Source organism: Elgaria multicarinata, chromosome 1 (genome assembly GCF_023053635.1).
Source record: "Elgaria multicarinata webbii isolate HBS135686 ecotype San Diego chromosome 1, rElgMul1.1.pri, whole genome shotgun sequence".
NCBI lineage: Eukaryota > Metazoa > Chordata > Lepidosauria > Squamata > Anguidae > Elgaria > Elgaria multicarinata.
In genome coordinates, this window is record NC_086171.1 from 129,985,394 (window position 1) to 130,010,604 (window position 25,211).

General features: G+C 41.3%; 1 protein-coding gene across 4 annotated transcripts in view; it reads left to right on the forward strand.

Moving 5' to 3' along the window:
* DDAH1 (dimethylarginine dimethylaminohydrolase 1) overlaps positions 1-25,211 on the forward strand; it is a 157,293-nt gene that overhangs the window by 96,089 nt on the left and 35,993 nt on the right. For all 4 annotated transcript variants that reach the window (XM_063136804.1, XM_063136811.1, XM_063136789.1 and 1 more), the window contains 2 exons: positions 21,466-21,565; positions 24,833-24,906. In XM_063136804.1, the coding sequence (XP_062992874.1) occupies positions 21,475-21,565; positions 24,833-24,906 (165 nt within the window). In that variant the 5' untranslated portion in view covers positions 21,466-21,474. The remainder of the gene's footprint in view (positions 1-21,465; positions 21,566-24,832; positions 24,907-25,211) is intronic.

Genomic DNA, 25,211 nt, shown 5'->3' on the forward strand with positions numbered 1-25,211 from the left:
AAAACTGCAAAACAGTAATACATTTCTATCCTGCCTTTCCACCAAAAATGGTGCTTAAGGCAGCTAGCAATAACAAAATACAGATTAAAAGTAACATCTCAACTAAAATATAGCATAAAAACATATCAATTAAAACATTAAATCAGTTACCTAGGGAGGTTGTGGGCTCTCCCACACTAGAGGCATTCAAGAGGCAGCTGGACAAGCATCTGTCAGGGATGCTTTAGGGTGGTTTCCTGCATTGAGCAGGGGGTTGGACTTGATGGCCTTGTAGGCCCCTTCCAACTCTGCTATTCTATGATTCTATGAAAAGGAATAATCAGCACCCAAGGGCTTCAAAACTACTTCAACAGCAATCCAGCCTAAATGTCAGTGGCTCCCTGAATAAAATGATATTTGCCTGCCAGTGGAAGGACAACAAAGAAAGAACCATCTAACCTTCTGTGGCAGGGAGTTCCAGAGCCCTCAAATGTTAGATGCTCTGACACAACCCAACAAACTATGTTCTTGCACTTCACACCTTTGAATAAATACATTGATTTTAGTGGGTGGCAGTGGGGCAGTGGGAATCACAAAAGGCCTGGCCCATGAGCCATGTGTTACCCAACCCGTCCTAAAGTTATGTATTTGCGTAATTTGTCTAGAGTAATGAAACTGATAGCTGTGTAAAACAAGAAAATACGCTGGGAATTCTGCATACGTAATTCCCCCCTCCCCAGGTTTTCCATCTTTACCCTGTGTTTTTCTGTGTTGGTTCACTTCGCATGCTTCAAAACCCTTTAATTTGACACCTGGGGGCTGTCTATACATGGCCAAAGCCCCGCAGCGGTTGCAAATCTGCACTGTGCTCTCCCTTGAAACTCCGAAGAAAAAAAATTGGTGACTTACCCCAACTTTTTCCTCTGGAGCCAGGCAAGTATGGTATATCTGCTATCTAGCCGTGCTCCGGAATTATGGCAGATGGCGACCCCTGATTGGTCGCTGTCTGCCCCAGCAGAGGACAGGGGGCAGGCCTGGTACTGGAAACTCTGTGTTTTCACTGCGGTGTCGGGATTAGCTGCCACCACCTGCAGCAGCGAAAGTGCGGGGTTTCAGCTCCCCTAGTCCATGACTGTTGTCATGGTTTTCCACAATAGTCTTAAAAATCAGTATGGGTATCAGGAGTATATATAGTTTGGAGAGATCCCTACTGCAACTGACAGACGTTCTCTGGTCCCAAACATTTGCATTTGCTGTATCTGCCTGTATTACCATTGCAGTTTCCCTAAAACAGTGGTATAACATTATTTTGTGATGTTGTACTGAATGACGCAACAATGGATTATCTTATCCAAATGCACTTTAAGTATTAAGACTATTTCCTTGACAATAATACAATCATCTCTCTTTATCTTGAGATTGTGTCATAAAAGATGTTCTTTCGCTAGTGGAACAGGCACTGCTAGTGGATTGAATTACTCCTCCCCACCGTAGTGCCCTGCATGCTCTCCAGATGTCTGGCAGAGGGTTAGGGTCAACGGTGTCAATATTAGCAATACTGGGCTACACGGACCAATGGTTTGAGTCACTATAAGACAGCTTCCTAAGTGGCCAAGGCATAAGATACAGTGGTTCCCAGCCAAGGGAAAGTTCGTTTCACAAATTAGGTCTTAGCTAGACCTAAGGTTTATCCCGGGATCATCCTGGGGTCATCCCTGTTCACGTAAATGACACACAGGATATCCCGGGAGCAGGCAGGAACGACCCCAGGATAAACCTTAGGTCTAGCTAAGGCCTGAGTCACAACTAATTTAAGTCCCAAGTGTTTCCAACAGGATGTAAATGCTATTTGCATTTTGGACCAGTGTGCATTCAAGCCCTATTAAATACTTCACAGAATTAAATACACATCAACAGGGACGTATTTATATTGTATTGTGCTTTCAGTAATGAAGCCTCTGGCACTGATTGTCTGAGCTTGTGTGGTGGCATGGAATGTTCATTAACACTCTAAACTGCTTAGGGAACTGACAGTGTCTTCAATCATGCATTTGTGAGGGAAGGGAACGTTGTCAGTTTTGTTGGTATGAAAACCTCACATAGACTTTAGGGACAGCAGTAGTTTTGTTGAGCAGGCTGAGGACTTGAAAGAAAGACTGTGAGGTAGGGAAGCTAAGGGGCAGGATCTCCAGGAAGGCAAGGAGGCTGAAGGAAAGGTTCAGAGTAGGCACCAGATTGAGAAAGAGGGGAGGAGGAGGAGGACTCAGTGAAAAGAACAGAGACCAGTTAAATTGAAAGGAGGGAGGAAGCAGCAGCCAGGCACCTCTCCACCGTGCCTGGGTCCAGCTCCAGCTGAGAGCCCCCTCCCTCCTCCTACCAACTGTCTCTGGAGAGGCCACCAGTGAGGGAGGAAGCAGCAGCCAGGCACCTCTCCACCGTGCCTGGGTCCAGCTCCAGCTGAGAGCCCCCTCCCTCCTGCTACCAACTGTCTCTGGAGAGGCCACCAGTGAGGGAGGAAGCAGCAGCCAGGCACCTCTCCACCGTGCCTGGGTCCAGCTCCAGCTGAGAGCCCCCTCCCTCCTCCTACCAACTGTCTCTGGAGAGGACACCAGTGAGGGAGGAAGCAGCAGCCAGGCACCTCTCCACCGTGCCTGGGTCCAGCTCCAGCTGAGAGCCCCCTCCCTCCTGCTATCAACTGTCTCTGCAGAGGCCACCAGTGAGGGAGGAAGCAGCAGCCAGGCACCTCTCCACTGTGCCTGGGTCCAGCTCCAGCTGAGAGCCCCCTCCCTCCTGCTACCAACTGTCTCTGGAGAGGCCACCAGTGAGGGAGGAAGCAGCAGCCAGGCGCCTCTCCACCGTGCCTGGGTCCAGCTCCAGCTGAGAGCCCCCTCCCTCCTGCTACCAACTGTCTCTGGAGAGGACACCAGTGAGGGAGGAAGCAGCAGCCAGGCACCTCTCCACCGTGCCTGGGTCCAGCTCCAGCTGAGAGCCCCCTCCCTCCTGCTGTCAACTGTAACTGCTGCAACTAAGATTGTGGTGCCTGAATTTGCTTTCCTTTTCCCCCTCCTCCTCCTCCCTCCCAATCCCCTTTCCTTTTGTGTCATGTCTTTTAGATTGTAAGCCTGTGGGCAGGGACTGTTAAGAAATACTTTTGTAAGCCGCTGTGAGAGCCTTTTTTGGCTGAATGGCGGCATAAAAATCCTTAAATAAATAAATAAATAAATAAATAAATAAATAAAATAAAAGGTGGGAGATAGAGCTGAATTTCACACACTGATTTGAATTAAACAGGGAATTATTTGGCTGCAGGTGTCTAGTATTAAAGTACTGAAGAAATTCATGAGGTAGAACTAACTATGCTGAAAATAAGTTCTCCTTCAGTGTCCTTGCCCATCCAGATTATTAAACAGCTTGTGAGCTCCCGTGTAACATATTTTACTTTAATTGAAACATTTCAACATCTGTATACAAACAGTCCTGGTTTTATACTTTAGTATTAATTAGTTTTATTAGACTAAAAGTTAAGCATAGGAGAAAATGTTCTGTGCTTTCTAAATCTCAACTTCTATGAAGTATTTTAGTTCCAGATGTTAAACTGTTGTTTTTTCAGAAGCCTTGTAAAGATGCCAAACCATTTTGATTTTTTTGAAGGATTTTCCAAACCCCAGCTGATTATCACAACATGTAAGAATCCAAATTCAGAGTTTGTCCATGAAGTCATTTCAGCAGCTGCAAAAAATATGTGTGAAGAGACAGGTTCACAGAACTATCCTCTGATGCCCTTAAAAGGTTTTTAAAAAGTGAATGGATAGCACACTTCACTCCTGGCATTTCACCAACATTTATGTTAACCATTTTGGTAGCATACATTAAACTTCATTAATTGTGTAACATGCTTATAGTGTGTGTTTTAATCCAATAGGAAAAGAAACCTGTACTGCTTAGAAGAAAAAAAAACTACAATTAACCATCCATGATGTCTCTAAACACTGAAGTTAAAGGACCATGTCAGGGTCCTGTTATAAATATGGATTATTCATATTGTAAGATGATCAATTGAAAGTCTGAATTTTTGTTGAAGATAGTGGCCTTGTTTGAGCAGAATGTTGCTGCTTTAAGAACCACAGTTTATGAAGCTACTAACAAGTGCTAGGCCTGTGTACTGTCCCTCTCTCTTTTCTCTTATGTAGACATCCTGGCTTATTTTTAAACTAGAGTTTAAGCTACAATTCTCTATCTGAAATGGAGAATTCTGCTTTAATGTTGGTTATCCAGGATAGTAATCCAAGAAGCAAAATCCATTTCAAAAGAAAGAGACAAGAGCTAGAAGCCAGGAACAGCCTCAGACGTGATTTGCTGATCCACAAAGGTACTGCAATTGCACCTTAAGTTTACGAAGTGCTACAAATTAGGTCTGAAAATGATGGGAGGACAACATAGGGAACACTGGAATTCAGTGATTTGGCAGTAATGGTGTTTGGAGGAACTTCTTAAGTATCTTCAAAAGGCTTCTGGTGACCTCCTCAGTCCCATTACGTTCAAACAATGCAACCATAAAAGGAGATCCCAGACACCCTCCTTCTTGATATAGTCACAGCAGAAAGAAGTTTATTATCTAGTCACAAAGTACAAAATGCATAGTTTATTCCCTAACTATTAATAGGTGAACTAGGTATCCACATTTTTACCAAAACCAGGAGGACGGCATCGGTGCTGAAGCTCCTGTCAGGAGGATCAGCCCCATTACAGGCTCCCCCTGGAACATCTGTCCAGTATAATCTTGCTGGGACCCAGGATACAGATTCCAAAATAACAAGAGTCTAGAATTTGTTATAGTAATTCAGAACATGACTTCTGAAATCATAATACCTTGGTTCTGCTCCAGTGTTTGTCATAATTGGATACATAGTGGGGTCTTCACATAATTACAGAGCAATACTAGTGTAACATGAAGTCAGTGTACGTCTGTTGTATCTTTAAAGGCACCTCCTAGTGGGAGAGGTGTCTGTGGCAAGGCAGGCCTTAAAGTAAGAAGCCTTGTGCACCAAAATACACATTACTTTAAATCTGTAGCTAGCAGCCATATTTTTCTCTTTCCCCCAGTCCTACTCTAAAGTAGGCATAGGGGATCCAATTTAGATTGGAACCCCAGTGTGTGAGTGGGGGATTAAGGGGGCTTTAACCCTTTCCCCCCCACTTCCCCCCCCCCCGACCAGATAGGGAGGCCTGTGCCTACGCTAGAGAAAAATGGGAGGAAGTGTAGCAGCTAAATAATGGATTGAAAGTAATGTCTGTTTTGGCCTTGTGTAGTTGGGTGGATGGAGTTCCTGGAGAAAGCGGCCTGAAAGGAGAGGGGGGATAGTTTGTATGACCAGGGGTTAACAAACAAAGCCTCTGTTGTTTTTCTAAATTGGATCATGGTCTTCTCTGGAACATAACCTGCCTCGCTGCTCTGCTGGAGTAGACCACAAAGCTACATGACACTATTGTGCAAGCAACCCCAGGGTTTGGAAGAAATGAATGTCACGTGTTGTCATTATTTTTAGATAGATGTGTTTGTAAGACACAGAGAGAAGAGTGAAAGGACCAGGTCAGTTGGGCACAGTTGTCCCTACTATGGTGAGATATATTACTTCTATTTGAATGGTAATTATTATTTCCATGGTTGCAACTAAACATACTCACACATTTGCACATGCATATTTCATGCAAATCTGTATCTTCATTTCCCCTCATCTTTGGTGGCATATTTTGTCAGTGTGTAAGTGGCCACTCTAGTAGGGTCACACCTACTTCAGTTCTGCTCTGCTATGTAACTACAAGAAAACAGAAACAAGACACACAAATACAAGTACAGTTGAGCATTCATGTAGTTTATTTATTTATTTATTGCATTTCTATACTGCCCAATAGCCGAAGCTCTCTGGGCGGTTTACTGATGTAAAATTTTAATCTAGTGGAAAGATTTACTTGGTACTTCCTAAATTAATAAAAAATAAGATTTGTATTGCGATTCATATGTCAGTGTCCTGCACACAGTGCTGTAATGTATGAAGTAACGAGGTCCTGATAGCAGATGGCAAGATCATTTTGTTTTGGTTTCTTTACATCTGGTGTCTACAAGGATGGGGGTGATGGAAGAGGAGGGCAAGGATGCTTTTCTTAATCACTTTGGTTATTTTCACTTCTTTTAAAAAAGAAAAAAAGGAAAAGGAATTCTGTATTGACTTCGTTCTTCTTGTTTACTTGGAATCCACCTATTAACTAGCCAGTATGATAAAAACACAGGAGCCCTTCTATAGATCAACCCAATTAAAAGTTCCATCTAGTGTAGCATCCTGTTCCAGCTGAGGAGAGCCAGCTGCTCCCAATAGTCCTCAAGCAAGGCCTGAAGGAAGCATTCTACCCATGCTCCCCATTCCCTGTAACTAGTATTCAGAGGTATGCTACTTCAGAAGAAGGAAATTTAATTTAGCTGTTATGGTGATAGATCTGTCCTCTGTGATAGATCTAATCCCCCTTTAAAGCCATCTAAGTCAGCATCTGTTACCACAAGTTGTGGCAGCAAATTCCATAAGTTAATTTTGCCTTGTATGAAAAAGTACTTTCCTTTTTCTGGACAGAATCTACTGACCTGAGCCTAATCTGGCCTCTGCAGTTCCTCCAGGACTCCCTGCAGGAATCCCTCCTCCTGGAGGGAATCCCCACTGTTATTGGTGGGGGTCAGCTGGTGCTGGGAAATACATCCTTTCTTCCTGACACTGGCCATGTTGCTTCACAAGGCACCCCCACAGTGATGGCAATTAAATCGCTTTGTACGGGGATATGGGTAACCAATTCTCTCCATGCTGTGAGAGGTGCTGAACCCTGTGTTTCTCCCAGCCTGGAGAAAGATTAAAGTGCCTGTGGGGTGGGGAGATGACATCAGTGGGCTTGGCCATGCTCATAGAAGGACTGATGGGGGTCAGTTCACCCATCCACCCAGTACTGTTCTACATTACAGAGGCCACCAGTGAGGGAGGAAGCAGCAGCCAGGCATCTCTCCACCGTGCCTGGGTCCAGCTCCAGCTGAGAGCCCCCTCCCTCCTGCTACCAACTGTCACTGCAGAGGCCACCAGTGAGGGAGGAAGCAGCAGCCGGGCACCTCTCCACCGTGCCTGGGTCCAGCTCCAGCTGAGAGCCCCCTCCCTCCTGCTACCAGCTGTCTCTGCAGAGGCCACCAGTGAGGGAGGAAGCAGCAGCCGGGCACCTCTCCACTGTGCCTGGGTCCAGCTCCAGCTGAGAGCACCCCTCCCTCCTGCTGTCACCTGTAACTGCTGAACTTTCCAACTAAGATTGTAATGCCTGAATTTGCTTTCCTTTCCCCCCTCCCCCTCCTCCCTCCCAATCCCCTTTCCTTTTGTGTCATGTCTTTTAGATTGTAAGCCTGTGGGCAGGGACTGTCAAGAAATACTTTTATAAGCCGCCATGAGAGCCTTTTTTGGCTGAATGGCGGCATAAAAATACTTAAATAAAATAAATAAATAAAAATTCCTGCCATATAATGTTTGAATAAAGTAAATAGCACCAGTGACAATACAAATCCATGGGGGAACCTTACTGCTTACTTCTCTCTATTTGAGAGCTGACATAAGAACATAAGAAGAGCCATGCTGGATCAGACCAAGGGTCCATTTAGTCCAGCATTCTGTTCATACAGTGGCTCATCAGCTGTTGACCAGGGACCAACAAAGCAGGACACGGTGCAACAGCACCCTCCCACCCATGTTCTACTTACTCCCCCATCTTTGTGTCCTGTTGTTTAAGCCATTTCCAACCCAAATGAGGACCAGTCCACTTATTCCATGACAAGTTTACTCATGAGCCTTTGGTAAGGTAGCCTTTAAATTGGGTGGGGAACCTGTGGCCTTCTAGACATTGCTGGAGTACAGCTCCCTTTATCCCTGACCATTCGGCATGCTGGCTGGGGCTGATTGGAGATGGCCTCCAGCAATATCTAGAGGCCTGCAGATGTATTAACAGTGACTAGTGGTACTAGCAAAAACATACCATCTGAATGAGAACTAAATGTAAAAGTGGTATCATTTAAGGTTGGTCTGGATTTTCCAATAAAGTCACTTATGGCCATGAAGACAGAATTTACTGCTTGTAGAGTGCAAGTTATGAACAGGTCCTTAAAACTGTCTCCATTGCAATATACCTTCTTTTAACCCACTTTAAAAATGCTACTTTTATTCTTGCCCTCATTAGTGTTGAGGCACTTTGATTCAGTAGTACAATTATTCTAATTAAGCAAGAGTATGATCAAAGTACTACTTGTCATGAAATCAAGATTTCAAAGTCAGTTGTATTTCCAGGCACCAACTGAGCTATTGGAATGCAGGGAGCTTAGTTTTTCTCTGTGATATAATAGTTTAAAAGGGACAAGGGTGCATTTTACTATAGTGTCTAGCAATGTGAGTTTATTCAGACCATTTGGCAGACAATTCTGTACAGTCTAGCTAAAACTGTGAATCATCCATTGTTGCTTGAATCCACTCTAGTATCTAGTTGCTAAGAGATTTATCAAATATTCACGGAAGCTTAATTCTACATTTACTCCAAGAAGGGATAAATGTATTAATCTGAAAGATGTCACCTATTTTCTAAACTAACAACTATCTTTTTGTGAGTCGAACTGTTGGGGAAAGAGAAGTCGCTATTATAGGAAAATTGGGATGATTTCTCACAATTTGATAGGGAGAAGAAAAATCCACATAATCCTTTTTACTTACATGTAAGTAATCTGAAGCCATCCTTGGGCATGCATTTTTGGGAAAATATCACTGTGAAGCATGTTGTCCCAAAAGACAACCTGTAGATCAGGTTGTACAGAGGAGCAATTATTCCACTTGTGGCAGTACTTTTTTTTAGCTTCTTAAGGAACTGCTGTAGTTGTTGTATAGTCTAGCTGAAGTGGTCTTTCCTTCAAGACTGTGGGACTGGAGATGGCTCCAGGCTCCTCTTGTGTAGGGGAAACATTGCTGTACGAAACAAGAGATGTGTTTGTACTCCACTTCACAGCTTGTATCATGGAAGGAAAGAGAGGGGAAATGTTTTTACAGTATTTTTTCTCTCCTATAGCCCTAATGTTTATTTTTATTATTATGCTCTTAAAAACCTTTTGAAATAATTAAGGCCTCTATAGCAAAACAGTCGCTTTTCTTTCCACGGAATCCTTCTTGATCTGAGGGAATGCCAACCCCTCCCATGGTTCTGTGTGACTGGTTCTATTTCCTTCCATTTATCATGAGATTTGGAGAACAGGGGACACTTGTGGTACAAATTTGTATTGGACACTGTGGTGGAACTTTTATCCTGACTTGATTCAACTGTATGCCCTTTCAACCCCTTTTTGTAAAAGAATGTAAGGATTTATCATTAATTAGGAAGGTCCTCTGTAGCAACAGATGCAGGTGCAAGCTTAGGCTACAATCCTAACACTTACTAGGGAGTAAACTTTATTGAACACAGTAGGATTTACTTCTGAATAAACATGCGTAGTATTGCGCTGTTAGACTTCTACCTGGTCACAGAATAGATTCTTTGTTTAATGCTGTAATAAACCATGTCTTTTTTCTATAGAGAGATCTTTATAATATGCTTTATTTTCTCTAATCGAGCTTTTAAAAAATCGACTATGGGGTCATTAATATGTGTTTGGAAGGAAAAGTACTGTAGGCTTCGTGCTGTCAGTCCTTCCTTCCCCTTTCCTTCCTTCCTTCCTTTGTGCCATTTTTTGGCAGTGTTCCTCCATTTGTGTGTTTAAACTAGCAATAAGCTATTTGAGCCTAATCTTGGCTTCCATTGATTAAAACCAAAAGGTTCACTGGAATCTCAGTGAAAAGTCTATTGAGCTTGCTATGGGAGATTTGCATAAGATGGCAATAGCAAAAGATATAGATATTCCAGTTCTTCTGCTTCCAAGTAAACCATTGCAATACGTAGTTGGGAAATATATTACGTGTACATCATGCTGCATTTAACATTGGCCTTTATTCTTGCTGAATTAAGGATGTTGTTCATTCTCCATTCTAAATGCAACCCATAATATTTTGTTTCACTATTATGCATGATCCCAAAGAGTATCTTTGATGTGTCTGGCTTTTCATATTCTTTGAGCAGCATAAACTAAGGGTTTAAACTGAGAATACTGAAGCGCTATAAATATTGATCGCTATGAAGTGCTTTCTTCACACTACCTTTCCTTTGGTTAACACAGTAGTAGAAGTGGACTAGACCAGTCTTTTGTTTGTATTGTTGAGATTCTATTATCATTAAGAGGTTTTCTTGTTTGTATTGCCTGAATTCCTTACTAGTTTTTTTGTCTGAGAGCATTTCCATACCAGGGAAAATCCTGCATCTTTACCATGGCTTTCTGCTTCCGTTTTTGTCCCACGATCACAAGGTGCTCTCTTAACACACACAATTCCCTTACCATCCATCCCCTTTCCCCCTTTATCCAGGAGTATTATATGTTTCATTTATATCACCACATGATGGCACTTCTGCCTCTTCTTATAGCACAATTTTCTCTTTTCATGTTGAAACGGAAAGGGGGTCTTTTTGTTACTAGTTCACTTCCGTTTCAAATTTAGCCATGGAAATCCTTCCAAAGTACGACAGAGGCGCTGGAGGTTTATAGCATCATATAATTAACCCAGAAGCTTCCATAAGTGGCCAGTCACAAGCATACTATAAATTGCTTATTTAGAGAAGCCCTGAAGAAAAAAACCTATTTGCTAAAGAGGAAATCATCACTGCAGGATATCATCAGAATGAATCTCCTTCCCTTTACTATCCTTGCTTTCTTCGCTAATGTGTCTTGCTTGTTTTGATGTTTTGACTATGAATCTATGGGCAGATCTTTAATCAGTACCTAATGATTTTAAGCACTTTAAGTTTGATCCAGATTGCCCATTCCATGAACTGAAAGACTCCTTCAACAGGCTTGCTGCTAAAGGAAGGGTGGGTGGGAAGGCACTTTCTGCTGATTCTCCCTGTCCCTGCAACCTCCAGCATCACTTTTCATGTTGTTCCAGATGGCCCCCTAGAGCAGCTTTTCAAGAGGCACAGGGGGAAGGAGGAGTCATGAAGACCACTTTCCTACCCTCTTCCTTCAGTGCAAGCAGAGCTCCACTAAGCGCTACTTTGGATCCAACCCATTATAAATTAATAATAAAAAACCCTGTCTGTCTTGGCCCTGCCTTTGAATCTGTGGTTGTCTGCAGTGGCTGTGCATTACCACCTCCTACATAGGCTGTTGTTAGATCTCATCCAGTCAAGGAAATGATAATGAACTGCCCAGAGAGCTATGGTTATTGGGTGGAGTAGAAATGTAATAAATAAAATAAATAATGAATAAAAATAAGTCCCTGCTGATAGCATACAGTACAATGGCTGTAGGTGTATTCAGACCATAGGAATATGCAAGTAGGGTATGCAGTATCTTGAGATGACGCAACTTAGTTTTTACGGTACCTGCTATGCTGGAAGCATCATGGCTGATTCCCATGCACACTGAAAACCATTCCTAGAATTTTGTGCTATAGTGCTCTTACTCAGACCTCACTTAGAGCCACACAACAACAACAACAACAACAACAACTTTGAATTACCACTTGCATGGACAATTTTAATTGATTCTTTAGGACATTTATTTTGGAGTGTTGGACATGGCAGAGAGATTAATATTTCCAAAAAGGTCCAGTGGATTACAGAAGGAATACAGAAAACTGCTTTTCTTTTCAGTTTCTTCTTATGTGAGGGCTCCAAAAATAAGCCATTGTTTCCTAAAGGATGCAGGCTTCCAGATTTTTACTGTAAAATATGCCCCTTGTGTGAAGTCCTTGAAACAACCATATGTTCAGTTAGTTGTACTTCTTGAATACATTTACTAGTTTTCCATGATACCAGCATTCTTCATTTTGTACGATTTCATAAATTGCAACACTTCTGTTTCCATTCAGCATCATGGTACAGTTGTGAGGGTTGTATAAAGAATTGAGAATGGACAATATATTATTAAGTCAGCTTTAAGTAATACTTGATTATATTTAAGTAGTTATGGGCCCTTTCTACACCTAAGGATTATCCCAGGAAAATGGAGGGATGCACAGGGATGATCCCCTGTGTGTCATTTGGATGCACAGGGATGATCCCGGAATGATCCCCGGATATAGGCATGGTGCAGACATGCCCATGGTCTCTGTTTCTACATGCTTTGAAAATGAACTTGTATCTTTTTCTATCTATGTGACCAGTAACACAAGTGTATCTTCAAGAAGGGTCAGGTAATCCCACCCCCCATACGCCTAGGGAATAAAATTTGAACTTGAATTAACACAAGGCTGAACCTTTTTTCCCTTACTGCATTAAACAGAATAGAATCTGGACCATTAATTGAAAGTTTTTGTTGAAAATCTTTGTGAAATCCACTGACAGGCTTGCAAAAGAACTGATCCTTGAAAGCAGATTTGTTTGGATGACAGTTTGATAGCATACACCCTCAGGAAGTATACGGTGAATAGAGCATTAGCACATTCCAGGATATAAGCCAGCAGAGAATAGTCACCAGCTATCCTTTGAAAAGCCGTAATTTACATTTAAGGAAAGGTTGACATGTAACACAATTAAGAAATGTAGGCCATTGAAATAAATTAACAGAATAAGAGTAATAACTACTCTTTCTTACTCATTATATCAGTTTTAAGAACATTTCCATTCCTTTATTATACAAGTCTTAAATTCCTACAGTAAATCCAATTGAATCATTGGAATCCAAGACAAAAAGTAGATGGGATCAGATGCAAGTGCCCTTCCACCAGTTTAGCATCACAGGACATGCTTCAGCGTTACACGATGTAGTAAAACACTTGGGAGGTTGCGAGAGCAGGCGCTTATTGGGTCCGGTTGGCGAAGGCATGAGAACAAATTAGACACACAAGCATAACTGGGTAATAAATTGGCCACAACTTTATTGACTCACTTGAATAGGCTTGGCGGCAGCATAGGGCATGCTGACCAATTCCCCTTCCTGGCCTGCATGCCAGGAGCGCTGGTGGTGGATGGTAGGGGCAGGGACACACCACGGCATGGACTGCTAATGTGAACCCCTTTCTACTTCCTTGGACGTGGCCAGCTCACCCCCCCCCCCATGCTGGTCTGGTCTTGGTGCCACGTCCCCGAGATCCCTTATGGGAATCCTCGCCATTGGGGAGCAGGGAGGCCAATCCCGCTTCCCCTCACGAATGGATCCAGCCTAATGCCTATCACGCCTACTTAAGTTGTGACAAATGTTATAAAATGAAGCATCCACACGGAATATACTGATAGTCCAGATCAACTTATTTACAATGAAGTTAATCTCGCAACGGGGAAGGCAAAAACTTTGCACAGTCTTTGCCAATTGCTGTGCATGTAAAATTCCTTCCCAGCCCCATTAACTGGTAACTACTTCTGCCAACTGCAATCCTGGAGCTGCATGGGAGGGCTGCCTGAGATTGAACTGGAGGCAGAACAAAGGAGAGATCTAACTCTGCTGGGTCTGCCTCTTTGGCCATACCCATCATTGTGCTGATTGGCTCAGCAGTCCCCTCCTGGGAAGGAGATGCTGCTGCTGGGACTTGTGCTGCTGTAGTGGCTGTACCACCACACCGCTCTCCACCAGCCTTTCTCCCTTCGCTGCTGGCCAGTGCGCCTCACAATTCACTGCTTCCCATTAAGTAGGGAACTAGGCTTGTATGAGTTTGGCCATTCAGACCAGTGCAACAGTGCCTGCCTTAAGAAAACTAGAGGATACTGTAAATACATTGCTGTTGCTGAAAATGGCAAGCAGATGTTTAAGTTCCCCCTGCAACTTACCTATGTCCTGATACCATACATTTTCTTTCCTACTCATCCCTCCCTCCCCCATCTCAGTGACAGCCAACAATGTGGAACAAGGATGGGGAAATATATACTCTAGTCTTGTGTTATGATACCAGGCATGGGTAAGTTGTCTTCCAAGGACATGGGTAAGTTTCCATAGAGAAAGGGCAATTAAATGCACAACTGCATTTTTCAGCAGCATCTGCACTTTTAATATATCATCCGGTTTTGCCCTTAGACATATGTTTAGATATATGTAGCTGCCTTGGCAGTTAGTACCAAAAAAAGAAAAGAAAAAGCTGTTCAGTTGCCATTAAAATAGTTTTAACATTATATGGTATTTCAGTTTGGTGCTTGATAACTAGGAAGCTATGTAAGTAACTGCTAACATCGTTTGCCACTTGGTTAGTCATCATTAATCATTACTTCCTATGACCTCAGACAGTTACTCAGTGGAGGATGTTAAATTGACATCCAATGTTATGCATAACTGTGTAGGCATTGTAACTTGGATATGAAATATAGATATAGAAAGAACCTTCTCCAAACACGTGAAGAATTATATTTGAACTATGTTGTTCCTTTTCACCCTCTCTCTTAAACTCACCTTCCTACTAATTAAAACCATTAAAGAAATGTTAGTTGATTTTCTTATTAGAGAAAGCTGTTGGGTTTTTTTTTTTTTTTGTCAACTGGCCAAAGTTGTGCTATTATTTTCCTTTACACACCTTTCTGAATCTGGGACTTCCTTTGCTGTGCAAGGTAGTGCCCAGTCATAGAACACACAAAATTCTACATGCTTTACTTTCCATGCCAGAATTCCATTCTAAGGCCTTGGCACACAGACCTGAGTAGCTTCTGAAGCCAGGTCTCAGGCACATCCATCCTAATCCAAGTCCTGCAGCCCCTGGCCACATGCAACAGCTTAACAAGAAGGAAAACAGTAAACATGAAATTCTAAATAATTAACAGATAACTCCTCCCTCCCCACATCAAATTATTCTTGCACCCAAAGGTTTTATTGTGGACTTTGGCAGCCTAAGACTTCAATTCTATAGCTATTTATCTGGGAGTAAGGCTCATGGAACTGAATGGGATTTACTTCTGTGTAGATATATAGGATTACACTGTAGTAGTGCAGCCCTATACTTATTTACTCAGATTTAAATCCCATTCAGTTCAATGGGCCTTACTCCCAGATAAGGATGTATAAGGTTACAGCCTAAATGAAGCATATTTGAAGACAATGTATTTGGAAGGGGGAAAACCCTAGAAATATTTCAAAAATTTAGAATACAAATATTTTAAAAGATGTGAATCTAGATGCAAAGAAGTCAAAACTTATAAACGATATAAAGTTTCAAACATTTTGTCTTGCTCCAATATTGATGGTGTTCATGTAGGAGTGAACACATGCTTGTGAAACTTCCTCCCTCACCTCCACATGTTCCTGTAAAATCTGCAACTTTTCATAATATATTTAGAAATGCATATTAAGCAAGCAAAATCATTCTCATGATTACAGGATTTTATTATTTATTTAATTTTTCTTCTCTTCCTTTCTCTCCTCCCCCCCCCCCCCCGTTTCCCTGACTGTATTATATGTTTAATTGGTTTGATTGTAAGGCTTCAGGCCTTTAATTTATTTTTCAATTTTTTTTGTACAGTGCTTAGTTCATTTTAGGTTCTTTAATAAAAAATAATGATAATAATTAAAATGGGGGAGTCAATAGCAATTCCCACCTAAAGGCTATTTCAGGTCCTTTAAATAGACCAGCTAGTGCTCTCTGGAATGGAATGAGTGTTCTGAATACCTTGTGTCAAGCTCTGAATAAACAGCACAGAAACAGCAATACTGTACAAAGTGAAATCTGACATCTCGGGGTTAGGAAAATGGAATGCTCCTGTATGGCTTGATTGTTATCAGCATCTTCAAGTGGGTTTATTCGCAATTTAATGGAATATTGGTTATTCACGGGAAATAATAGCTCCAGCTGAAATGTCCATTATGGTCTTTTTCCCATGCACTTTGGAATGACTAGAATGTGACAGCAGAGAGCTTTCAGCAAAGCTTCATGAATTTTAAATACTTTTCATTGCAAAAAAAAAAGTGGGGCACAAGGCATGTGGTCAATGGTGGACTTGGAACAAGCAGTCACTCTGGGTATTATGGGCTATTAGGTGTCTCAAAGATATTGAATCCTTGGCTTATGCAGGTGCATTCTTGGCCTACCGTGCATGTCCAGGCAGAATAGACTGTGCCTCTCTGTCCAGCAGCCAACAATTGGTTACTTTGTAATTGTGAGCAGAAAAGTATTTAGAACGTTACTTTCTCAGCATTCTTGTATAAGATGTAAAATTTCTACCATCTTATCTGTCCAATCAAAGTTTTACTGGTATTTTGCAGCAAGCTAACTAATTTTCAGCGAACATTTTCCATAATTTTACAATTTATCTCCATCTCTTATCTTCGTACTCTTTAACAAGAGTCGTGCCTTCCTTACCCTACTCAATGGATAGGTCTCAAATTTTAAAAATAAACAAATACTTTTTTGTCTTTCTAAACAAACATGTTGGTATAAGTCTGTAATCCATACCAAATATTTTTGTTTTAAAAAACTAGATTCCTATTTTACAGCACTTACACTAAGAGCCTTTCAGATCTGAGAGATTCAGAAGCTGCTGAAGAAGCAGTGAAGAAAACAGCTGAAAGTGAAACTGATGAGAAACTCAGGCTTCCTTATGGACATACTGATCCCTTGACTTCATCCATGAGACCTGGTTAAAACTAGTCAGCAGACCTGAGTCTTATTTGTATACAGAGATGCTAAACTATCTTTGTACATGGAAGCCAACATTTGTATACAATTTTGGAAAAATGAGTTTTTAATTACAAATGAGGAGATTCAAGTTTGGATATGTGCTGCAAGCTTGTGTGTCAAACTCAAAAGCATAACTGATAGGCCTAATCTACACCAAGCAGGATATTACACTATGAAAGCGGTATATAAAAGGCAGGAGCCACACCAAGCAGGATACAGTGGTATGAAAGGGGTATATGGTATGTGTCAATGGGCCCATACCGTTATAAAGCAGTAGTGTGGCTCCTGCCTTGTATATACCGCTTTCATACCGCTTTCATAATGCAATATCCTGCTTGGTGCAGATTAGGCCATAGAGCTGCTCTAACACCCATTTGACCAGGAGCACTAAAGAATGGGCATACTTGTGGAAAGTGGTGATAAGTCCTCAGAACTTAACATTGGAAAGAGCCTAAATAATGTCCTATCGTGCATATTTATTTGTTTGCTTCTGTAGGCATTTCAGATATTTGTTTAGAGGTGGTGCTGGTAAATTGGCATGTATTCCTGCTTGATTTTACAGAACAGTGCTTGGGGGGGGGGAGAGATTTTACATATTTTCCCTGAGGTCCACTATATATCAGTAAGTTGTCAACAAAGCATCCATGAAGGAAGAAATTCAACCCTCACTGAACGACATGTCAGCTTCTATGTAGGTTTAAGTTACATATAGCTGTTGTTCTAGCCATTTCGAAGAATGCATGCAAAGACGAGTAGAACTATAGCATTTTGATATAGGTCCAGATTTCTGCAAATTCAACATGTTTAGCTGCAGGCCCATTTTTTAAAGTGTTGCATGCTATTTGGACTGGACAGCTAAGAAAACAAAGAAGCCATCTCTATTTCTTTTCTTTCCCTCCTTCTGCTCATCAATCTGTCATTTCTGCTTCCATTTTGAAAGCATTGGTTTAGTTGCCAGACCTGAGATAACTGAGTGCCAGTAAATAACTTTTAAGAAATGTCTTTCACTTAAAGCACATTGGCACAAATAGAGAGAGGACGGATATTTTACATATAACAGTTGAGGTAATTGATGAACTACACATCTATGCAGAGACTAATGAGTTCCATTTTTAAAGTGCAGAGGCAGAGCAAACTAGATTCTTATAAATGCCATCAAACACATTTAATATCCTTTTCCTTCAAAAAGCTCAGCTGGCTTAAACCCAGAGTCTCTCAACCAGATTTATTATGGATTAGATACATTCCATCTCACAACAGGAATGTGCTTATTAGAGGGAAAAATCACTGCACAAAGCAATAAAGGCTTAAGCATTCAGCCACTTGATATATCAACAGGTAGCAGTTATTATAAAAGCCTTTGTATTATACGTTCTCAAACCTAAAGCTGAGTCTACATACTGCTTTTTTAAAGAAAGATGAAAGATGTGTACAAATTAGCACTATGATAGTGGTGGAGGTAGTTTCTCTACTTTCCTGTACAAGTATTCAACTTCCATCCCAAGATGGGCACTTAAAAATGCGTTTTCAACATGTTGACGTTTCAGTGGGAAAGATCCACCAGCGGAAAGCAACTATTGGTGGGAGGCTGCAATGTTACAAACCCAGCCAGGTTGGTAACTTAGGCCTTTGCTAGACCTACCGCATATTCCAGGATGGAGGAGGGGTGATCTTGCGTTGTGAATAATGCGAGATCCCACCCTTGTTTACATGTCAAGCGAGGCGACTTCAACAAGAGGGCCGTCGCGTCTGCCATTTTTTTTTAAAGGAATGAAGTGCATGAATGCTTGTGCACCAAGGTAAGGTGTTTTTTTTAAAAAAATGGGTTTCCCCACTCCCTCCAGCCTAGCCCCGATGGGCGTAGTGCTCCTGAGGAACACTGCACCCCATGCACGGCTCCCGGCTCCACGTGACTAATCACACGGAGCCAGGAAAAGCCACAAAAATGGGCCATATGCTCACGGTCTCGGGCTCAGTCTGAGATGACAGGAAAAAGCGGGCTTGAAGGGGTAGGCTATATTCCGGGGCCAGGGAGGATTGATCCCTGCCTGAGCCCGGGATCCCCTGTGAGTCATCTGGATGTGCAGGGACCATTCCAGGTATCACCCCGGGATATAGCCTGGTCTAGCAAAGGCCTTAGAGTAGACTCACTGAAATCAATGGGACATGTTAGTCATGACTAAAATAAGCATCATTGATTTCAATGTGTCTCTTCTAAGTATGACTGGACCAACCCATTATGTTTGTTTTACTCAAATGCAGGTATAGGTATCCTATGTTTTGCACTTCAAATGTCTGATATGACTTTAACCTGAGGATGCTTTTTAATGAAAGAAGGTGGGATGAAAGGAAAAGAATGCAGTTTTTTTCCTTGGGTGCTTTCCACTAAGTTTATCAGATGGAAGCAAACAGCATCAAACCCACTGAGAACTGACCAAGCTAGCATATTTCCTACTGAATTTTATTTGTGTTGTCTTGCAGATGAAAAAGCTTTTGACTGCAAAAACTAAAAAGGAATCTGTTCCCTTAACTTTTTATTCAGTCATTTCCTGACATGTAAAACATTGTAAATAAGAATAAATCAAAATTTTTGACCTGTCACTTTTCCTTTCATCCACTGCAAAACATTAGCACTCTTCATAGGAAAAACATACGCCTTCTAGACTTTGAGAGAGAATGAATGCAAAGCAGCAAGTGAGAATGCAGGACACATGGAATCCTTTCATCTTATTGTTGTCTTTCATTTGTTTGCAGTTATTTTTGTGAGGAAAATATAGCTAATGAAGAATAATGTAACACTGGTGCCTTAGAAACAGGATCTGATATATAACAATTCTTTTTTGTGGAAGAACATCGAGAGAGAGAGCACCAAATGTAGGCATGGTGTAGGAGATCAGTGATCAGATTTTCTTAAAAGCACCATGGGTGGGGGTTAGGACTGGATTTAGGGCATAGTGCTGGAACGTTAAGGTCCTCTCATACCATTTTCCTGACCAATCCTGGTGAAGCAGATCATGATAGGATGCAAGTCCAGCAGGAAGTCTAGACAAAGAGAGAGGCGAGGAGGGATTCAATCACAATTCAGGATTCTAGGAAAAAGAGGCGGGTCTTTCAGGACCTTGGACAGAGCTCACAGAGCAGACAACTTTTCCCACAAGAGTGTAGTCTCAATTGAGCCCTTTTATACTTCCAGATTATTCATCTCAGACTCCACCTCTTTGTTGAAGAGTGCAGAAGCTTAAACGGGCAGACCTCTGGCCTGGATCCTAGCATAACATCATTATTATTTATTACATTTCTATACCACCCCATAGCTGAAGCTCTCTGGGCAGTTTACATAAGATTAAAACAATTAAAAATAATATACAAAATTTAAAACCACAAAAACATGCAACATACACAAAAACGTACATCTCAAAACACCTATGAACAACTTTAAGCTATGAACCTAAAAACAGATCTTCCCAAATATTTTCACCTGCAACTGGGTCACAATTCCTGTTTTCCAAGATTAATGTTCAGATTTCCTGAAATTTCTTCAGCTGCTGGTTTTCTTTTTCCAAACTATCAAACTGCTCTTTCATATCTTTCTGCATTCCTGCCAACTTTAAGCTCAATTAGCATTTAACCGTCTCCAACAGCTTGATCTTGTTCCTGAGTTCTGCCTCCCATCGGTATCTGTTCCTAGGGGTTCGTGCAGTCACTGTCACCGCTTTCTTAGGTACACAAGTAATGGAAGGCAGTAGTTATTAAGTAGTACTATATAAATTGCTAAAAAGGCACACAACTACTCCAAACACCAATAAAAGGTGATAATTATCAAATAACCCATTTATTTACATTTTATAAAACCAACTGATGTGTCTCAAAATGGTAGTAGCTGACTCCATGAACCGGACATTTGTAGGGTGCAGTTTCAGCAACATTTATGATCCAAAATGGTCAATGAATTGCTCAGAGTGTGGAGTCTAAAAGCACTTAATTCTTGATAAACGAACACAGTTGACCAAATTAAATATTTAATGTTTACCAAGGAATAAGTGCTTTGAGATGGTACAAAAATCATAGCAGAGCAGTTCCGTATTTATCAAGAAGTGGGCAACCTGGAAAACTTGCACTGGTCTGCTTCATATCCTCCTGTGTTAGCATAATTGGCATCTTTAACAGTAAGATCAAAGGTGATTGGGCACGGAAGTGGTCAAGCTCAGTAGTATCACTGAGTAAGTATGCTTGAAGTGCTTTTATGTGGCAACTCAGAAGACTTGACAGAGACAAACCTCGGGCAGATTTCCTGAAAGTTAAATTCAGTTTTGCAAGACATTCATGACTGATACACAGTGAAAGTGTTGTCTTTGAAATACATTTTGGAGAGTTAGCATAAATCAAAGCTGAACATTAAATATGGAAATGTTTTCTTTGAGTCATGGTGAGTTTTTAAGAACTCTTTCTGGACTTATCTTTTAATTGAATCTACCTTCATCAGAATAAGTATTAAGAATAAACCTTCCTGTTAAAACCAATAGCAATGCTATTTTTTCCAGCATGATAAGTTCCTGCAAGATTGAAAGATAGTTCTCTAAAGTTTATTAAACTTTGTTATGATTTTTTTAAAAATGTTTCCAAGCATCTCTTTTTGGTTTGATTCATGGATGTCCCAGCAGTGCAAACCTGAAGCCCATCAGTAAGCATTTTTTTTAAAAAATGCCTAGAATTGTGGCCTTGAGTGGAATTCTAAAGTGTATCTTTTTTTGAACAGGTTGAAGCAATGAAGAGAGCACTTGAAAGCCTTAGCCTGAATATTGTAGAGATGACAGATGAACAAGCAACATTAGATGGAGGAGATGTTTTATTTACAGGTACAGTAATAAATAAGTTTACCACTTCTCATTTTGGCTGCACAGACAGCTTGATGGTAGGGTAGTGATTAACTATCTACCTGCAGTTTCACATCATGTAACATTTTATTAGTCCATTTGTTTGCTAAGCTGTGACATGAGGCTTTGAGTACAGGAAATAATTTTCTAATTCAGAAATTCCCTAATGTCATAATAACAAGTGAAGGAGGAAAAGTAAACAAAGTACAAATAATATCTAGCACAGCTTATATTTTAATCAGTTGACATAATAGAAGTGTGTTGTAAAGTGTAATGTGCTAGTTAGGAAAGAAATTGTTCCTTTTGAAGTCTACACTCCTGTTATAATTGTGCCATATTTTTTTTAGTTGCAGCCAGCTATATTTGTATAGATGTAGATAAATTTTCAGGACTTATGTAAGTTTGGTACATGATCACATGATTTGCCCTAAACATATGGGAAGATGCAAATGTAGTGAATGGCCTGGGGGCAATCACAAAAGAGGCAGAAACTGAAAAATCTGGATTACATATAAAGCAGTTCTAAGACTCTAGCCTAAGCATCGAGCTGGTAGTGAAATGGGACCATTAAAGAACTGTCATCCAGGGCCCCCTTATTTATGTGATGTGTGAATGAGTGATTGGGCTTCACATCGTATCATTAACATATAAACGTGCTGATCACATTAGCTGTCCAGATCACATTGGTACTTCCCACAACAACGTTAGTGGCACACTAGTGAAAAGAAGGGAGAACCGAATTCTCAGGATACTGAACTTTTTATTTGTAGGTTGTAAAGCCTGACGCGTTTCAGCCTGTACCTTTTCAAGGCCTTCTTCAGGGGGTTGTAGGAAGATGTCTGCAAAGATCTTCTTATCAGCAGAATGTCTTTCTCTGATTGTTAATAGCAACTATTAACAATCGCTATTGTTGCTATTAACAATCAGAGAAAGACATTTTATTGATAAGAAGAGAGAGCGCCTTCTCCCCTACCAACCTGCCCGGTCACTGAGGTCATCCGAGGGTCTGCTCCTGATGGTTCCACATAGATCCATCCTCCGATTGGAGTCCACCAGGGGAAGAGCCTTCAGCGTGGTGGCTCCCCTCCTATGGAATTCCCTGCATCTGGAGGTCAGGCAGGCTCCAACCTTGTACTCCTTTCGGCGCCTTCTGAAAACATCTTTATTCCAGGAAGCCTTTCCTTAATATGCAGCCTTGAGTCTCTGTATTTGCTTCTTTTAAAATTTGTTTTTAAGTGTTTTATTCTGTTTTTTATTTTCATTTTATCTTGTGCACCGCTCTGAAATTTTTCAATGGGGAACGGTATATAAATATTCTAAATAAATAAATAAATAAGAAGATCTTTGCAGACATCTTCCTACACCCCCCTAAAGAAGGCCTTGAAAAGGTACAGGCTGAAATATGTTGGGCTTTACAACCTACAGTAAAAAGTTCAGCCTCTTGAGAATTCATTTCTCCCTTCTTTTCACTTCATTGGATGCTTTCCTCCCTCTGCTTTTGCTTTTACACAAAATCTGGAGCCAGTTTTGTCTGTGACATGTGCCAAAGTGTATGTATAATTTGTGAGCAGGACGATCTGCCTGATTTAATTTATAGTTCTTTGGGTAATGTTACCGTGAGGACCAGCATCAGGGGTTGGCATTGTTGGGCAACTGCCAGGGCCCACTGTCAATTCTTGGAGTTTCTAGGTGCTGCTTCTCATTATTGCTGCTTGATCACCTGTCCTCTCTGATCAGTGAGAAGGAGCAAGAAGGAACAGGGTCTTCTGCAGGCCTTGTTCTCTCTCAGTTTCGGAGGTGGTGCTCAGCCCAGGGTAATAGCCAAGTGAATGGATACCTGCAACAGTGATGAGGAGAAAGTGGGTCCATTCAGGGACGGGAGCTCATGAAAGTGGGGGTTTGAGGGTGGTGAATGCCCCTCCTAAACCTAAAAGCAGCATTGATTGCTGTATTGATCCCAGATGACAAGAGACTAAGCAGGAATAATAATGGTAATGGGCCAGTTTATGCTTGGAAGTATAAGCAAGCCTTCTGTCTTTTTAGAACTGTGTTTCTTTTCCTTTTTTCTGACATGTAGTTCTGTCGTTCTTTTCTAGTCTGGAATGTACGAAATCCATGCCCCATTTACTCTGATACTTTAAAGTCAGCAACAGAAAAGAGAGCCTTTTCTCTGGTGGTTCCCACTCCAAGGAATACTCTCCCCACCCCCAAAAAACAAAACATTTATTTATTTATTTATTTATTTATTTATTAAATTTATATACCGCCCCATAACTGAAGCGCTCTGGGCAGTTTACAAGAGTTAAAAACAGTAAACATTAAAAAGTATACAAAATTTTAAACCATCAGAAATATAAAAACAACAGTATAAAACAACAGTATCTATTTAAACAACAACGGTTCTGGGGTCCATTAAAAAAACAATGTAGCATATGTTGTTAAATGCTGTTAAACGCCTGGGAGAAGAGAAAGGTATTGACCTGGCTCCAAAAAGATGTTGGCGCCAGGCGAGCCTCATTCGAGAGATCATTCCATAATTGGGGGGCCACCACTGAAAGGGTGACCACTCCCTTGTTGCCATCCTCCGAGCTTCCCTCGGAGTAGGCACTTGGAGGAGGACCTTAGATATTGAGCGCAGTGAGCAGGTAGGTTCATGTCGGGAGAGGCGTTTTGTCAGGTATTGCGGTCCCAAGCCGTGAAAGGCTTTATAGGTTAAAACCAGCATCTTGAATTGGGCTCGGAAATGTATAGGCAGCCTACAGATGCCTACAGATGCATGCTTTGGTGTTTGATGGTTTGTGATGCCCCCCCCCCCAATTTTAGTGGACTTTAGTTCTGTTTTAGTATGTTTTAGTTATATTTGTATACTTATATTTGTATACTTATATTATGGTTTTACTGCTCTACAATGCCTGGTTATGTTTTACAAGACTGGTGATATAAAAATATTTCAAATAAAATGGGATTTGTTTTGTGCACGAGCTATTCTACAAAATTATAAGAGAAAATAACTGGTATTATACTTGTAAGCTATAATTAAGTCTGATGTTGCAAGATTGTGTGTGAGAGTGTTTCCCAAAAACGTTTCTGTAGTTGATTTAATTATTCAAACTTTATTAGCTTTAACTATGTTGAAAGGAAAAGCTGTAGATAATTCCCTTGATTATTTATTTATTTACAATATTTATATACCATTCAAGAATTTTGGAGCGTTGGACAAATAGAGCTATTAATCTTTTCTCTTCCCAGGCAGAGAATTTTTTGTGGGTCTTTCAAAGCGGACCAATCGTCGTGGTGCAGAAATTCTGGCAGACACCTTTAAGGTTAGACAAATTGACCTTCTGATGGTGAACAGAGCTAGGCAGACTTCAGGCTTGTGGAATCTACTTTGTTTTTTTACTGGAGATCTATCAACCAGAGCCTGGTGCACAACACATAGGGCCTTGTTAGACGACGGGTTAGCCCGGTGCGAGGCCCAGGCTCGTCCCTGTGCATCCAGTTGACGCACAGGGGAACCCGGGCTCAGGCAGGGGTCAAACCTCCCTGGCCCCAGGGTAACTGGTACTGCTTGTGGCCCGGTATTTCCCATGGTCTCGGGTTGAGCCCCAGACCGCAGGCGTGTAGACCG